General features: G+C 68.3%; 1 protein-coding gene across 1 annotated transcript; it reads left to right on the forward strand.

Annotated features, from left to right (window-relative positions):
• Positions 1-270: 270 nt before the first annotated feature.
• On the forward strand, positions 271-16,338 carry TRPM5 (transient receptor potential cation channel subfamily M member 5). The gene is given in 26 exon segments (XM_045039718.1): positions 271-679; positions 940-1,066; positions 1,805-1,985; positions 2,541-2,707; positions 3,868-4,057; positions 5,186-5,250; positions 5,412-5,603; positions 5,812-5,914; positions 7,044-7,162; positions 7,383-7,706; positions 7,792-7,932; positions 8,027-8,150; positions 8,380-8,525; positions 8,961-9,073; positions 9,229-9,321; positions 9,421-9,679; positions 9,819-9,937; positions 10,127-10,259; positions 10,370-10,544; positions 13,194-13,347; positions 13,791-13,972; positions 14,275-14,407; positions 14,976-15,004; positions 15,007-15,047; positions 15,357-15,411; positions 15,742-16,338. Coding segments are annotated over 25 exon segments (3,669 nt in total). The 5' UTR covers positions 271-679; positions 940-949; the 3' UTR covers positions 16,056-16,338.
• The last annotated feature ends 340 nt before the right edge of the window (positions 16,339-16,678 follow it).

Below are 16,678 nucleotides of genomic sequence, written 5' to 3' on the forward strand. Positions count from 1 at the left end.
GACAGGCTGGGGAACTGACTCAGCGGCAGGGGGTCTGCCGACGCCCCTACTTGGACAGGTGGCCGTGGACCCGAGGGTGGGGGAGACTGGCCAGGGCGGCTCACCTGTCCTGGAACCCAGGGCCCTTGGGCAGGGGCAGAGAAAACCAGGGAGATGTGGGCTGGGGGTGGGGGAGACACTGGGGGTGCCGGCAGTCAGGCAGGCCGTTGGGACCCAGCTCCTGGTCACATGGGCCAGTCCTGGGCCCCCAGCCTTCAGTCCCTGCCGAGTGGGGTGGAGCTGCTGGCCGCAGGGATATGGTCCGGATGCAGCGAGGGGCGCCTGGCCTGGGGGCGGGCCAGGAACGTGGGGGGAAGAGCTTGGGGCAGGGCCTTCCCCGCCCGGCCTCCTGGCAAGGAGAGGTGGTCCGTCACTCCCCCCACGCCATCTTCCCCGGCCCCCCTCTCCCGGGGCCCCTGCACCTGAGCCGTGTGCACCAGCCTGACCCTCTCACCCGCATCCCCCCTCTGCCCAGGCACACCAGGGTGTCCATCCCCGTCCGGGGGCCAACGTGGGTGCGGGGGACAGGCTTCTGGTCCAGAAGCCCAAGAGACTTTTGGGGTTTCTAGGACACCCCCCACCAAAGCCTGTGCAGAAGTGCTGACGGGAGAGGCCGGCCCGAGGCGCCCCGGGGTGGGGGGTGAGTAGCAGGGCCCGGAGCCGGGTGGAGGGGCTAAGATGCACCCCCACCCCCCACCCCACTGGGAAGGGGGCGCGTGGGAGGCTCCAGTAGCTGAAGCCGGGTTGCGAGGGGGCCTTGTGGACGTCGTGGTGCGGCCCGGCCACTGGGGGGGGGGGGGAGGGGAAGTGGCCTCCCCAGTGAGGCCGCCGCTGGCGTCCTGCAGGGAGGGGGACAGGGTTTGCCTCTCACGCCCTCGGAGGTCGGCTCTGTCCCTGCAGAGAGGTCCTCATGTGGGGTGCCGGGGGTCCCTGCCGGGGAAGCCCCAGGGCTGCCGGACGTGGGTGGGCGCGGGACCTGTGCCGGGGCGAGATCGAATTCGGAGGGTCTGGGAAGAAGCGAGGCAAGGTAAGGGGCCGCCCCCCCCCCCGCCCCCGCCCTGCTAAGGCTCGCCCCCCACCCCCCACACTGAGCTCCCAGTCTCTCCCCAAACACTGAGCGCTGGGCGCCTGCTGCCCTCCAGAGCCTGGCCGTTGTCAGAACCTCCAGGACCCGACTCCAGCCCTCTGACCCCCGCCCCCCACCCCCATGCACAGCACGTCCAGGGCCCCTCCTCTGCGCGCCCCGCCCCACCCCGCCCCACCACGGAGAGGGAAGGGAGGCCTAGACAGGAGTCAGGTGAAGGCCGGACCCACCTGCGCCCTGGCCTCCTGCTGCCACCCTGCATCTAAACGGGGTCGGCCTCTCTCCTGATGCTGGTTGCTCCCCACCTCCTTGTGACCCCCATGCCCAGCGCCCCATACCCAGTTCCCCTGGTGCCCCCATGCCCAGTGCCCCTGGTGCCCCCAAGCCCAATGCCCCATACCCAGTGCCCCTGGTGCCCCCAAACCCTGTGCCATGCCCAGTGCCCCTGGCACCCCCATGCCCAGCGCCCCACACCCAGCACCCCATACCCAGTGCCCCTGGTGCCCCCATGCCCAGTGCCCCCAAACCCTGTGCCCCCATGCCCAGTGCCCCTGGCACCCCCATGCCCAGCGCCCCACACCCAGCACCCCATACCCAGTGCCCCTGGCGCCCCCATGCCCAGCACCCTCATGCCCACCCCCACACACGCGCCCTGAGGCTGCAGGCCACCCTGCCCTGCAGTTCGTGAAGGTTCCGAGCGGCGTGGCCCCCTCCGTGCTCTTTGACCTCCTTCTGGCCGAGTGGCAGCTGCCAGTGCCCAACCTCGTGGTGTCCCTGGCGGGCGAGGAGCGGCCGTTCGCCATGAGGTCCTGGCTGCGGGACGTCCTGCGCAAGGGGCTGGTGAAGGCGGCTCAGAGCACAGGTGAGGCCCCGCCAGGGCCCCACGGCCCGCACAGTCCGGAGCCCGTGCCCCGGCCACACAGCCCCCAGACCCTGCCCGGTGCCTCCCTCCCTGCAGCCTGCAGCGGGAGCAGCTTGGGGGATGCAGCGGGGGGGGGGGGGAGGGGGCCGGGGTCCCCCCCCGGGAGGCGCAGCCCACCCTACGGGCCTCGGCAAGACGGCCCCCCCTGCACCCGTGCCCGAGGGCGGGCCCCATCGCACCCTCCGCCTGCCTCAGGGGAGCCGCCTGCTGGACGGTCGTGGGGTCCGAACCCAGTTACTGGGCTAATTTATGTTCAGGCCCGCCGAGCCTGCAGAAAAGCCGGCAGAAGGATATGGGGTTTCCGAACCGCCTCACCGCGAGGTGACCGCTGTGCAGCAGAGGCCTGCAGGGCCGACTAGGCCAGGGCCTCGTGATTCAGAACAACCTTCCCAGGCTCGGGTCCGGCCGACACCTGCAGGCGGTGGGGGGGGGGACCTCGGCTCCGGCAGGTCTGGGGGCCCGAGCCCACCGGGCACACCGAGCCCCCTGCCCTAGGAGCCTGGATCCTGACCAGCGCGCTCCGCGTGGGCCTCGCCCGGTACGTGGGACAGGCCGTGCGTGACCACTCGCTGGCCAGCACGTCCACCAAGGCCCGCGTGGTGGCCATCGGCATCGCCTCGTTGGGCCGCGTCCTGCACCACCAGCTTCTGGATGACGCCCGGGTAAGCGTCCGTCTTGGAGCGCCGAGCCGCCGGGCAAGTTGGGCCTGGGAGGCGGGGAGGGGTTCGTGGCCCCCAAATATACCCACCCCAGGGTAGGAGGTACGCCGAGGAAGCCACCGGTGCTCTCTCCGAGGCCGACCACACCCCACCATCTGGTTATTTGGCAAACCAGACACCCTCCACATGCCAGGCCTGCGATGGACAGAGTAGCTCCTACACCGGGGGGCTCACAGGCTCAGGGAGTGAGGCAGGCACCTGAAGGACCGAGATACTGAAGTGAAGCTGTGGGAGGAGCGGGGGAGGGAAGAAGGGGAGGAGGGAGAAGGAGGAGGAGGAGGAAGGAGAGGAAGAGGAGGGAGGGGGAAGGGGAAGAAGAGGGACTAGGAGGGAGAGGAACGGGGAGGGGAAAGAGAGGAAGGGGAGGAGTGGGAAGAGGAAGGAAGAGGAAGAGGTGGCGTTAGGAGGGAGAGGGGAGGGAGGAGGGGGAGGAGGAGGGGAGGGAGGGGAAGGAGGAGGGAGGAGAAAGAGGAGGGGGAGGAGGAGGGAGAGGCAAAGAAGGAAGGAGAGGAGGAAGGAGGGAAGGGAGAGGAGGGAAGAGGGAGAAGGAGGGAGGAGAAAAGGAGATGGAAAAAGGAGGAGGGGAGGGAGGGGAAGGAGGAGACAGGAGGAAGAAGGAGCGGAGGAGGGAGGAGGGGAAGGAGGAAGGGAGGAGGAGTGAAGGGAGGAAGGAGGAGGGGAAGAGGAGAGGGGGAGGAGGGCGAGCCCAGCACACGGCCAGCAGGTGGCAGCATTGCTCAGGGAGCAGTGTGGGGAGGGGTCTGCCCGATTCGCAGCCAGCGCAGACCAGACATGGGGACCTGGATTCCAGGGCCCTGCCCAGGACTGGTTCCCAATGGACCCAGGCCCCATCCGGACACCGGCCCGCAAGCCTGGGTGACCCCAGCAAGTGGCCTCTGCTTCCCGCCCAGAGTCTGTCCGAGGCAGGGCCTGGCAGCCCCACGGCCCTGGTTCTGTCCAGAGGACCCACTGGCCGCACCCCCCCCTCCAGCCAGGCCCCTGGGCCCCAGGCACCGGCAGCCCGGCCCTCCCTCCCTCTGGGGGTGGGGACAGGCCTGGGCAGAAGAACCCTCATTTAGGGCTCATGGTGGGGGGGGGGGAAGGTCCAGGAAGACAGCCCTGTCCACTACCCCGCGGACGAAGGCAGCAGCTGGGGCCCCCTCTGCTCCCTGGACAACAACCATGCCTACTTCGTCCTGGTGGAGCCTGGGCCTCCCGGGAAGGGGGACGGGCCGACGGAGCTGCGGCTGAGGCTGGAAAAGCACATCTCGGAGCAGAGAACCGGCTATGGGGGTGAGACCTGTCCCAGGGCAGGTGGGGGGGGTGGTCACGGGGGCACGGGGTGTGCGCATTCCGGGCTGAAGGCACTGAGCGTGCCTGAGTGTGGAGACCTGGCCTCTGGGGGTCTGGGATGGGAGGCGGTCAGTGCGTTGGTGGGGGCGCAGCTAGGAGTTTGGCCCCGCCGGGCAGCGACATTCCTGCTGGATGACAGAGTTGCTGGTTTGTTCGCCCGCCCCGGGGCTCCCCAGGGGCGGGGGTGGGGGGGCTCGGGGCTTGGGAAGGAAACGGATTTGCGAGCTTTGAAAGGCCTGGTTTCCTCTACCAGCCAAGCTAGCCACGAGGTACACTGCCACCAGAGGGCAGTGTTGCCCAAGGAACGGATGTGACTGTGGCCAGAGGTGGGTTTGAAAGCTGGGTTTCTAGTATTAAGAAATACCAGTGCGTAAGTAAAATTTATACACACGATATATAACTGCCTACGATATTTATAAACAGCCTAAATATCTGTTAACTGAGTATCCTTTAAGAATAAAAACACGGTCGAGGCCGCGTTTAGACCACGTCGGTGGTGGGGGGCTCCGGCTCGCTGAAGCCTGGACGGCACGCACCGGTCTGTCCCCTAGATTCAATGAGGAGGCCGCTCTGGGAGTCAGAGGGGCCCGCTGCTCCCTGCCTCCCCAGCGTCCTCCCGTGTCGGGAGTCTCGTTTCCGGCTGACGTTTGGGGGCAAAGGTGACCAAGGCCCCTCCCCTACTGTTTGGTTTGCTCCCGCGGGCCTGCGGGGCGATCGGCAGAGCTTTCTGCCATGGCGGGAATAGAGACGCTTGAAACGTGGCTGGTGCAGCCAGGGATTGAGTGTTTCACTTCACTTACGTTCCTCTGTGTCTAAATATCTGTGAGCGGCCTACTGGGCAGTGGGGTGCGGGGCTGGCGTCCTTGTCCCCAAGCGAAGGGGCTCGTGTCTGTATGTGATATGCAGCCTGGAGCCCACACTTCACTAGAAAAAGCCTCCGGGCAGGTGTCTCCCTAGATAATGTTGGGGGTGATGGCCAGCGGCCTGGGTGCCCACCCCACGGGGAGGGTGCCAGGGTCCCCACTTGCTCGGACACCTGGGAGGACTTGGCCGGCGCTCTGTCTGCAGGCACCAGCAGCATCGAGATCCCCGTCCTCTGTCTGTTGGTCAACGGCGACCCCAGCACCCTGGAGGTAGGGCAGGGGAGGGAGGTGGGGGCCTGGCGGGAGCCCCCTGGCCGGCTGCGGCTTCCTGCAGGGCCCTCCCCGGCCTGGGACGGGGTACCTCTGGCACGTGGGCCCGGGGCGGCCCCCGAGCTGACTCGGGGTCCACTCTCCCCGCCACGCCGCCTCAGAGGATCTCCAGGGCCGTGGAGCACGCTGCCCCGTGGCTGATCTTGGCAGGCTCAGGGGGCATCGCGGACGTGCTGGCTGCCTTCGTGAACCAGCCCCACCTCCTGGTGCCCCAGGCGGTGGAGAAGCAGTTCAAAGAGAAGTTTCCCGGAGAACGTTTGTGCTGGGAGGATGTCATGCACTGGACCCAGCTGGTAGGGGCCCCCCGCAGGACGAGGCCCCCCTCCCGGGTGGGCCGCTCCCAGGGGAAAGTCCTGCTGGGCGTCTCCGTGCCCCCTGTCCACGAGGAAGGGCCCAGCCTCCTCCCTTCCCCAACAAAGCCTCCAAGCCCGCTCTGGCTTCAGGCCCCTGGCCTGCCCCCTGCCCCCAGGGCCACTCAGGGCCTTTGTCCCGGTGTCCCAGCTGCAGAACATCACCTCCCACCCACACTTGCTCACCGTGCACGACTTCGAGCAGGAGGGCTCCGAGGAGCTGGACACCATCATCCTGAAGGCCCTGATAAAAGGTGAGGGCGCAGGGGCAGGGGTGAGCGGGGGTGCCAGCTGTGCAGGGCTGCTTCCCGCACCCGCCCCGTCCTGGGCCTCACCCTCCAGGATCTGACGCGTGCATGGGGCCGGGCCACCGCCCAGGGACCACGTCAATCAGCAGCCAGGACTCCCGGGATGGCACCCCTCTGCCGTGCATGTGTGTGTGTGTGCGTGTGCTCACGCATGCACCTGTGTGCGTCACGTGCGGGCGTGTGCCTGAGTGCCTGTGCCTGCGTGCGGGGCCCAGTGCTCGCTTTTCCGGCAGCACATGTAACAAAACCGGAACGACACAGGGATGGCCCTGGCTTCTGTGCAAATTTGTCCAGCGTTCTGTGCTCGACAAGTTTCAGTTTGACATATCTTACTGTAATTTAAGAAACTGAAGCGTTCGATCCAGCGGCTTTTAGTACATTTGCGAGTTGTGCGACCATCCCCAGTGTCTAATTCCAGAACGTTTGCATTGCCCCAAAGGCAGTCTGGCACCGGTCAGTCACTGCCCGTTTCCCTGGCCCCCGGTGGCCACCGGCTCGCTTTCTGCGTGGACGGATTTGCCCCTCTGGGGCCCTTCCCATCCGTGGGCTCCCGCCGTGGGCGGTGTTCGGCTCCCTCCTCTGAGCCCGTGTTTCTGAAGAGCATCCACGCTGTGGCCTGCTGGTGCCTCCCTGCTTTCCAGGGCCAAGGGACACTCCACGGAGCGGAGGGACCACGCTGTGTCTCTCTGTTCCTCTATGACAGACACTGTGCTGTCCCTGCTGTTCGGCTGCCCCTCGAAAGGCTTTTCATGGCGGAGACACGCCGTGCCGAGGGCCTGACCTCGGGCAGCCAGACACAGACCCAGGCTGGGAGGGGCAGGGGGGCCGGGACGCCCTCGACGGCGGGGGGCCGGAAGCTCCTCCAGACAGACCATCCACTCCCCCCGGCTCCACTCACCCCGTCCCGTCGGGGTCCCGGGAGCCATCATTTCTGCCAACAACCTTGCGACGCCATGGGCCTCTCGCCGTCACTCAGAGGGCGTAACGCGGGCCACGGCTCCAGGGCTGCGTGTCCAGAAGACCACGGCGAGGGGCCCTGGGCTCGCCGCTCACCTCCCGCCCGCTCTGCCCGCAGCCTGCAAGAGCCACAGCCAGGAGGCGCAGGACTACCTGGACGAGCTCAAGCTGGCCGTGGCCTGGGACCGCGTGGACATCGCCAAGAGCGAGATCTTCAACGGGGACGTGGAGTGGAAGGTGCCCGCCCGCCCACCCGCCGGCCGACGCCTCTGGAGCCTCGCCTCTGGCCAACACAGGGGCGAGCGCCGAGTTGAGGGCCTGGGGGCAGGCGGTGCCCCGAGGGCCACCGGCGGGGGCCCCTTCTGCCCCACGCGGCCGAGGGGGGGTGCAGGGAGGCCACGGCTCCCGCTCACTCGGCCCCTCTCCCCGCCCTGGGCGTGTCGGGTGGCGGCCCCAGTCCCGAGACCTGGAGGAGGTGATGATGGACGCGCTGGTGAGCGACAAGCCCGAGTTCGTGCGCCTCTTCGTGGACAACGGCGCCGACGTAGCGGACTTCCTGACGTTCGGGCGGCTGCAGCAGCTGTACCGCTCGGCGCCCCCCAAGAGCCTGCTCTTCGACCTGCTGCGGCGCAAGCATGAGGAGGGCCGGCTGACGCTGGCCGGCCTGGGCGCCCAGCAGGCCCGCGAGCCGCCCGAGGGCCCGCCCGCCTTCTCCCTGCACGAGGTGTCCCGCCTGCTCAAGGACTTCCTGCACGACGCCTGCCGTGGGCTCTACCAGGCGGTGAGCGGCCCGGGCCGGGCCGGGCCAGGCGGGGCGAGGCGGGGCGGGGCCGGGCCACCCGGACGCTGACGGCCTGGTCCCGCAGGAGCGGGGCCCGGCCGGGCGGCCTGAGGCCCGGAAGGGGCTGCTGGACCTGAACCGAAAGAGCGAGAACCCGTGGCGGGACCTGTTCCTCTGGGCCGTGCTGCAGAACCGCCACGAGATGGCCGCCTACTTCTGGGCCATGGTGGGTGGGCCCCGGACTGGGGGGGCGGGGGGAGCCGGGCAGGGGCGGCGTGGTGGGCGCGAGGCGGGCGGCCTCCTCAGACCCCGTCTCCCAGGGCCAGGAGGGGGTGGCCGCCGCTCTGGCCGCCTGCAAGATCCTCCGTGAGATGTCCCACCTGGAGGCGGGGGCCGAGGGGGGCCGCAGCGGGAGCGAGGCCAAGTACGAGCAGCTGGCCCTGGGTGAGCCACCGGCCTGGCGGGGTGCAGCGGGGCTCTGGGCGGGGCCCTGGGCACACACCGGGTCCTGCTACCCCTCGGGACGTTTGGGGTGACTGACGGGGGAGGGAAGGGCCCTGGGCAGGTCGGGCGGGCAGGCCTCGGCAGCCCCCCGGGGGGGGGGGGCGCGGGCGCAGGGCAGAGGAGGGAGGGGGCGCATGGGCGAGTGCGGGCGGCCGGCGCCCTCGGGCAGGCCTCTTCTCCGAGTGCTACCACAGCAGTGAGGACCGCGCCTTCGCCCTGCTGGTGCGTCGGAACCGCTGCTGGAGCAGGACCACCTGTCTGCACCTGGCCACCGAGGCCGACACCAAGGCCTTCTTTGCCCACGACGGGGTGCAGGTGAGGGTCTGGCTTCGGGGAAGGCCGTCAGGGGCAAAGCGGACGGCAGACGGGAGGTGCCCCGGGAGCCCGCCTCCGCCGCTCTCCGTGTCCCTGCCCCCCCCCCCCCCCCCGCCACTGCTCTCCATGTCCTGGCCGTGCAGGGCAGGGGCTGCTCGGTTCCTGGACGGCACCTGCCTGGCTGCCTTCTTGTTGTCGCCAGCCCTTTCTCCACTTGGGGTCTCAGCAGAAGTGCTACCTCTTCAGCTCAGCCCTCCCAGACCCCAAAACCCGGCCTCCCCGTTGAAGGTTGTCCCCACCAGGACGGATGGCAGGTGGGGGGGGGGGGGCAATGCTTCAGCTGAGCCTTGACGGGCACGCCCAGTGTCCGGCCCAGCATGGGCAGAGGTGTGGGGGGGGGGGGGGCGGGGACCGAAGGCTGTGCCTTTGTTTCAGGCTTTCCTGACCAAGATCTGGTGGGGGAACATGGCCTCGGGCACGGCCATCCTGCGGCTGCTGGGGGCCTTCCTCTGCCCGGCCCTCATCTACACCAACCTCATCACCTTCAGGTCTGTTGGGTGCGGGCAGCCGCTGGGGGTGGTGGGGGGGCCCCACTGGCCAAAGACCCCGCCCACATCCCTCCCCAGGGCCCCCTGCGCTTCCTTTGCTGGCTGGGTGCTCTGGTGCCCTTCCCGCGGGCCCTGAGGGTGCCCCGTGCTCACAGTGAGGAGGCCCTGCTGAGGACGGTTCCCGAGGGCCTCCAGGAGCTGGACGGCCTGGACTCAGAGAGGAGCCTGCTGTGCAGCCCGGGCAGCCGGTGAGGGCCATGGGGCGGGCCGGCCAGGGGGCTGGACTCACTCCGCGGGGCCCCTGCCACCGGCCTCACCGCCGTCCGTGGTCTCTCCTCGCGGCGCAGGCGGGACGCGCTGACCGGGGCACCAAGGGCTCGGGGTGACCGAGGTCCACGTGCTGCCTTCCTGCTGACGCGCTGGCGGATGTTCTGGGGGGCGCCCGTGACCGTGTTCCTGGGGAACGTGGTCATGTACTTTGCCTTCCTGTTCCTGTTCACCTACGTCCTGCTGGTGGACTTCAGGCCACCTCCCCAGGGGCCGTCTGGGCCCGAGGTCACCCTGTACTTCTGGGTCTTCACACTGGTGCTGGAAGAGATCCGGCAGGTCAGTGGTGGGCCCTGCACCCGCGCCCCCCTCCCCCCCCCGCCCCCCCCCCCCCGCTCCCACTGCCCTGGACGGGGCGGGGTGTCCCCAGCCAGCTGTCAGTGGACCGCCCGCCCCTCTGCCCTCTGCCCTCTGCCAGGGATTCTTCACGGACGAGGACACGAGTCTGGTGAAGAAGCTCACCCTCTACGTGGAAGACCACTGGAACAAGTGCGACATGGTGGCCATCTTCCTGTTCGTCGTCGGCGTCACCTGCAGGTCTCTGGGGCCCAGAGGCCTGGGATGCGGGCCCCTCGGGTGGGCCGCTGGGCGGGCCGGCTTCAGGACGAAGCCTCGGAAGGCCTCAGAAGGCCCGGCTTGTCCTTGGCCCCCATGCTGTGTGTCCTGGGGGAAGCTCCTTCCCCTCTCTGGGCACTAGCGGCACCCCCAATACGGCCCCCACCCCAGGATGCTGCCCTCAGTGTTTGAGGCGGGTCGCGCGGTCCTCGCCGTGGACTTCATGGTGTTCACGCTCCGACTCATCCACATCTTCGCCATCCACAAGCAGCTGGGCCCCAAGATCATCATTGTGGAGCGGATGGTGAGCCCCGGGTCCCGCCTGGGGGCCGGGGTGGGGGTGGGGGAGCTGGTGAAATAGCGCCCCCCCCTCCCCAGCCAGGCGGCCGCTAACACTCTCCGTTCTTCCCCCAGATGAAGGACGTCTTTTTCTTCCTCTTCTTCCTGAGCGTGTGGCTGGTGGCCTACGGCGTGACCACACAGGCCCTGCTGCACCCCCACGACGGCCGCCTGGAGTGGGTTTTCCGCCGCGTGCTCTACCGGCCTTACCTGCAGATCTTCGGGCAGATCCCGCTGGACGAGATCGATGGTCAGCACGCAGCCTGCCTGAGGGGGGGGGGGTGGCGTGTCCCTGAGCCAGCTGGACACAAGATCCCCTGCTTCCTACGGTGCCGTCAGATGGGTCCAGTTTACGGAGCCTCCTTTCAGAAGACCCTGGACGTGGGGCCCTTCAGAGGAGCCGGCTGAGATGGGGAGGCCCCTGAGGACAGTCCCCAGGCCCCACACAGCTGCACAGGGTCGGGCCCAGCCCAGGGGCGGCGCCGGGAGGACTTTTGTTGGTCACAGAGACCTTTCCCTGTGGGCCCCAGACTGGAAACTGAGGCACTGAGGCACTGGAAACTGCAAGGCAGCCTCTGCTGGGGGGCCCGGAGGCCGGCCTGCTTTGGGATGGTTTGTGCCAGGGCAGGTGCCGCGGGGGCAGGGCCGAGGCCATCCCCGTCCGTCTGCAGGCCGCTCTGTGCGGGGCCGACGGCCAGCCAGCATAGGTTCCGAGACTGTCCCAGGACCGTGGGGACGGCGCGGGAGGCAGAGCCGCTCCGCCGTGGGGGCTGGTAGGTGTAGGGGAGTCCTGGCTTGGGGGGCAAGCCCCCGACACGGCTGGGACTCGGTGAGGAGGAGGAGGAGAGGGAACCAGCCCCTCCAGGATGGTGAGCCAGCACCAGGGGCCGTTCACTCAGGCTGGTGCCGGACCAGGGCCACCAGGGCTCCAGGGCGCCCCCAGGCACATGGTGTGTGTCTAAGGCCGGGCCCCAGCCGCCGGAGCCAGTGAGACGAGGTCGGGTGCCCGCCACACGCACTGAGTGTCTGTCAGTGGGGTGAGAGTGTGAGGGGAGCGGACCCGAGCCGCCAAGATGGGGAGGGGCGTAGCCGCCGTGGAAACCGGCTCACTGGGGTGTTCTGAAAGCCCCTTTCCTTGGGTTATTTTCTTAGCACCACCTCCCCCCTCCCTCCCCCCCTCCACCGCCCAGCTGGGATTCCTTTGCTCATCCGGGAGTGTTCCAGGCCCTGGCTGCCCTCCCCATTGGCCCCTGCCCAGCCCTGTACTGCAGGGACCCTCTGGAGGAGGGCAGGGGTGGGGTCACTCCCGGGGCCACCAGGGGAGGGCAGAGGTTGTGCAGACTTCCAGGGGTGGGGGGTAGACGGTCCTAGCCCCGGGGGCTGCCTTGGGAAGGCCTGAGTGCAGGCTGTGGCACAAAGTCCATGACTGGGGCCAGGTCGGGGCACAGCCCACCGTGCAGGCCCCTTCCCCTCCGGGGGCCTGGGCTTCCTGTCTGCTCAGGCCTCTGGGCCACACCACCACGCGGGGCAGGGCTGTGGTGATTCACTAACGTGTGCACCCTGGGGTCCCGGAGCCCAGAGCGCCCCCCCCCCCCCCCCCCCCCCCCCGCTGCAGTCCGGTCCCCGTGTGCCAGGAGGGAGCCCTGGGGCGGAGCTCCTGGTCTGGCCTCCAGACCCATGGACACTTTAATTTCCAGCCTGGCCTCATGGCGCCTCTGAGAGTCACAGGGGTCTCACTGCTCCCGAGCCTGGGCGCAGGGGAGAGAGGAGGGTCCGGAATCGGCCCTGAGCAGACCTACAGGCCAGGGCAGGGCAGGGTCTGGGAAGACGCTGCTTCCCCACCCCCTTCTGCACGCTCGCAGCTCACCGCGGGCTCCTGGCACAGACCGACTCGGGGGACATTAGGAGAGGACCCCCCTCCAGAGAGGGAGCCACGGACACACGAAAACAGCCCCTGCCGGCCCGACACATGTGCACAGTGGGACACGGGCACACAGGTGTAGACAGAGGGACAGAGGCCCCCAGTGTCACCCGGACTCGGTCACAGAGCAAAGACCAGGAGGGGCAGCCACAGAAACACAGCCGAACGTGCGGGCGTGGGCGGCGTCCGCACAGGCACGCGCACATACACGGCCTGCGTGCTCACCCACTGATATCTGCTCCTTCCTTCCTTGCCTCCCATCCATGAGCATGAGGAGGGGACTGGCTGGTGAGGGGCCAGAGGTGTGATCCTCGGGCCCCCCAGGGCGTGCCTGCCCAGGGCGCAAGGCTCAGCCTGCTCCCAGACCCAGCATTCACTCCCACTGCCCGGAGAACATTCTTTGAGGTGGCATGGCCCAGAGATGCCGTGTCCACTGTGCCTGCAGCAATCAGTGCCAAGGGCGGCCTGGCCAGATGAGCTTTGGAGGTGATGCAGACTCGCCCCCCAGCTGGGTGCCATGTGACAGGCCTTAGTGTTATAAAGGCCCTGAGAAGTCCTGCAGGGGGAGACACGGTCACCCGTGTCTAGGGCAGCTTTCTCCAAACCAGCTTTGAGCACAGCCTTTGGTGTGGGGAGGTGGGGAATCCACACAACTACCAGCAGAAACTGGGGTCCTCTGTGCCCACCTGCCAAATGGCTCTGCCCTCAGAATGTGTGGCCCTGGCCATGACCCCAGTCAGGTGGAGGTGGAGAGTGGACCAGTGCCCCCAGGCTGACCATCCATCCGGTTTGACAGGACTGGGTGTCCTGAGACGGGAACTTTCAGTGCTAAACCAGACAGTCCCCCCGTCAACCGGGACAGCTGGTCACCCGGCCAGGGGCTGCGTCCCCCGGGGGCCCCAGCCCTAGGGGGAGACCCTCCAGATCCAAGGGTGCCCCTGTGGCCGCCCCGCCCCCACCACACCACTCCCGTTTCAGAAGCCCGCGTGAACTGCTCCCTACACCCCCTGCTGCAAGAGGGCTCAGCCTCCTGCCCTAACCTCTATGCCAACTGGCTGGTCATCCTCCTGCTGGTCACCTTCCTGCTGGTCACCAACGTGCTGCTCATGAACCTGCTCATCGCCATGTTCAGGTGCCCCCTCCCTCACCCTCCCCTCGTGGGCGCCCCCAGGCCCAGCTGTCCGGGCCCAGACCTGCTCATCCCTCCGGCCCGGGGGCTGCGGGGGTCTCTCCACCCCCGGGAGGGGCTGGGGCCTGTGTGGGGAAAGGCCTGAGTGTGAGGGGTCACCCCAAACACTGGCTCCCCTTCCGCCGGGCCCCGGCTGCAGGCAGAGGGAGGGCAGGGCCCCGAGGAAGGGAAGGTCAGGGGGAGGGTCGTCCCCTCTGGAACCAGAGGCCCGGGCTTGTCCAGGAGAGCGGAAGGGGGCCTGAGTGGACTCCATTCCAGACACACCCGCAGAGGGAAGTCAGTGATCTGAGACGACCACAGAAGAGGGCGCCCCCCGGCTCTGGCAACAGCTTGGGAGGAGAGGGGGTGCCTGTGTGTCCCCCGTCACCCACACGCCGGCCCCACAGCTACACGTTCCAGGTGGTGCAGGGCAACGCGGACATGTTCTGGAAGTTCCAGCGCTACCACCTCATCGCGGAGTACCACGAGCGCCCCGCCCTGGCCCCGCCCTTCATCCTCCTCAGCCACCTGAGCCTGGCGCTCAAGCGGCTCTTCCAGAAGGGGGCTGAGCAGAGGCGGGCGCGCCTGGGTGAGGCCACAGGGCTGGACCCGGCCCGGCTGCCCCGGACTGCGGGGGGGGGGCGGGGGGCGATGTGCCCAGTGGGCAGGCGAGGAGAGGCCGCGCCCCCTCCCTAACCCCCCCCCCCCAACCCCCAGAGCCGCTGGCACAGGGCTGAGCCTGGAGTTCTCTGCAGGGGGGCCGTCCCCCTCTCTCCACCTCACAGCCCGGGCTAGCCGTGGTGGCTGAGGCCCGCTGCCCTGGCCCTGGGTTCCCCTGGCCCCGAGGCCCACCTGGCTCTGGCCAAGCCTGTGCCGCCCCGACCTCCCCAGAGAGAGACTTGGCGGAGCCCCTGGACCAGAAGGTGGTCACCTGGGAGATGGTTCAGAAGGAGAACTACCTGAGCAGGCTGGAGAGACAGAGGAAGGACAGCAAGGAGGAGGTTCTGAGGAAAACCGCCCACAGGTGCGCGGGTGCCCCGGGACCCCCGGCCTGGGGGCAAGGGTCTGTGTCCCCTGCAGCGCCTCCCAAGGGAGGGCGGGACCCCGAGTGGGGCGTGGGGTGTCGGGCCCTCTCCTGCCCGTCACCTGAGGGTAGGGAGCCCTCACCCGCAGCCCTGCACCTGCCTGAGCTGGGCAGACCGAGGCTGGCAGGGGCAAAAGCCTGGCCTGCCCTGCTTTTGGGGGACGGGGGGGCCAATACAGGGGGTGTCCTCCCAGCTCTGGGGTCTCCCGAGTGGAACTCCTCCCCCAGCCCTCTGGGTCTTCCCCCAAAATGGTCCATCCCAGCTGTCCAGGCGCCCGCGGCCCCTGCCTGCCTTTGTCCCCAACTCTTGCCCCCGTGGAACTCAGCCCCCATGGAGCTCCCACGGAGGGCTCAGAAGGGCTCTCTGTACCCAGATCTGGGAATGAGAGAAAAGGGCACCCCACCCAGAGAGGGTTCAGGGACCCCAAACCCACTCAAAGGGCCTCAGGGGAGGATGGGGAGCATCTGGGAATTTGGAGCGCCCTCTACCGACCAGCTTCTGCCACAGGGTGGACATCATAGCCAAGTACCTCGGGGGCTGAGAGAGCAAGAAAAGCGCATCAAGCACTTGGAGTCACAGGTAGACAGGGAGACCTCGTGCCCTTCTCCTGGGAGGGGGCCCTCACCCACAGCCCCGCGCCCAGGGCGGGCTGAGGCCCTGGGGAGGTCCACTACCTGGTCCCTGTCCCCACAAGCAACTTCAGAGACACTGTGCCCTCCCTGGAGAGGGTTCTGGAAAACACATGCCCTCCCTGGAGTGGGTCCTGCACTCAAGACCCCTCACTGTCCACACTCCACACCCACACCCCTTCCCTCAGGCACAGCCAGCAGAGGGGAGGGTCACGGGGCAGCAGGGCCTGGGGCTGCCCCGGACGCCTCTCTCCTCCAGGTCGACTACTGCACAGTGCTCCTGTCCTCCATGGCCCAGGGCGGCTCCTTCCGGAGTAAGTGGGGTGTGGGGAAGGCAGAGGGCGGGGAGGGGCACAGGCTGATATGCGGACGGGTGGAGGGCTGTCGCTGTGCCCCGTCGCTGCCTTCTCTGGGTCTCTGCTTCTCCCTGTCCTGGGAGGGGACTGGCCCAGGTCTCCGATGGCCCTCGGCTGGCCACAGTCCTTAGGGTGGGGCAGGTACCCTCTGCCGAGGCCCATCGACTCAGCCAGGCATGAGGGCTTGTCCAGGCCGACTCCTGGAGGCCCTGCCTGGCAGCACGCACGCCCCTGCCCTGCTTCCCCAGCCCTCGACCCAGAGCCACCAGGTCTGTTCCCTGTTCACAGTAATGAGCTACCTCTCCCTTCCCTGGGCCCGCCCCACCAGACACCCAGCAGCTGAGGGGTCTTCCTTCCTCACCAGACTCTCAGAACACCGAAGACGGACACCAGCAAGCCTCTGCCGGGCGCAGAGAGGGCGTGGGCAGCGGGGGGCACCCAGAGGCTGGCCGGCTGCTCTCGGACACCTGAGCATTTGGACTGTCGGCGCACCGGGCCCACCTCTCCCAGAGCCCCAGGCCTGGCCCTCTGGCCCAGACCAGGATGGGCAGGCGGGAACGTGGCCCTTAGCTGGCCGTCCTGGGCCCCTGAAGATACACTGAACTGCCCCTGGCTCCGGTGGAGTCCTCAGTGGGCTGTGGCTCGAGTGGCCTTGTCAAAAGGAACCACTCCTTGCCCTGCCTGGCACCTTCCCGGGACCTCCCTCCACCTGGGAGCATGGTGGGCCCTCTCCCAGGCCGGTGGAGAGCCCCGTGGGTCCCCATCCTGAACCGCCCGGCCTGGGCTGACAGCACTTGCTGAGTCCGTGCCTGAAGCACCTCCCGTCTGTTGGGCAAGTCTCCCACCCACCCTGTGTTACCCGCCAAAAGACAGATTTGTCCAGAACATTAGTGGCTGCTTCTGCCCTTTAGGACCAGGGCCAGTGTTTACTATGCTCGTGGGCTCACACCCCGCACGCCCCCAACTGCTCGCGTGGCATGGTGAGCGCTGGACTGTGTCCGGCCTGGGCGACGGCCCCGGGACACTGCCCCCAAAGCTGTTCCATCTTAAGAGAACACAGCCACACCAAGCCAGTGAAGGCCGCGGGACAGTGGACACGGGTTTACCTGGGGGTCCTGTCCTGTGGGGTCGGGGTCCAGGCTCCTGTGCTCCCCCCAGCTTCGGTGAGTGGCTCAGGTCGGTCCCCGCTTCCTTCCTTCCCCTCTGAGGGCCTGGCAGGCTGGCC

The sequence above is a fragment of the Felis catus genome, chromosome D1 (genome assembly GCF_018350175.1).
Source record: "Felis catus isolate Fca126 chromosome D1, F.catus_Fca126_mat1.0, whole genome shotgun sequence".
NCBI classification, from domain to species: domain Eukaryota; kingdom Metazoa; phylum Chordata; class Mammalia; order Carnivora; family Felidae; genus Felis; species Felis catus.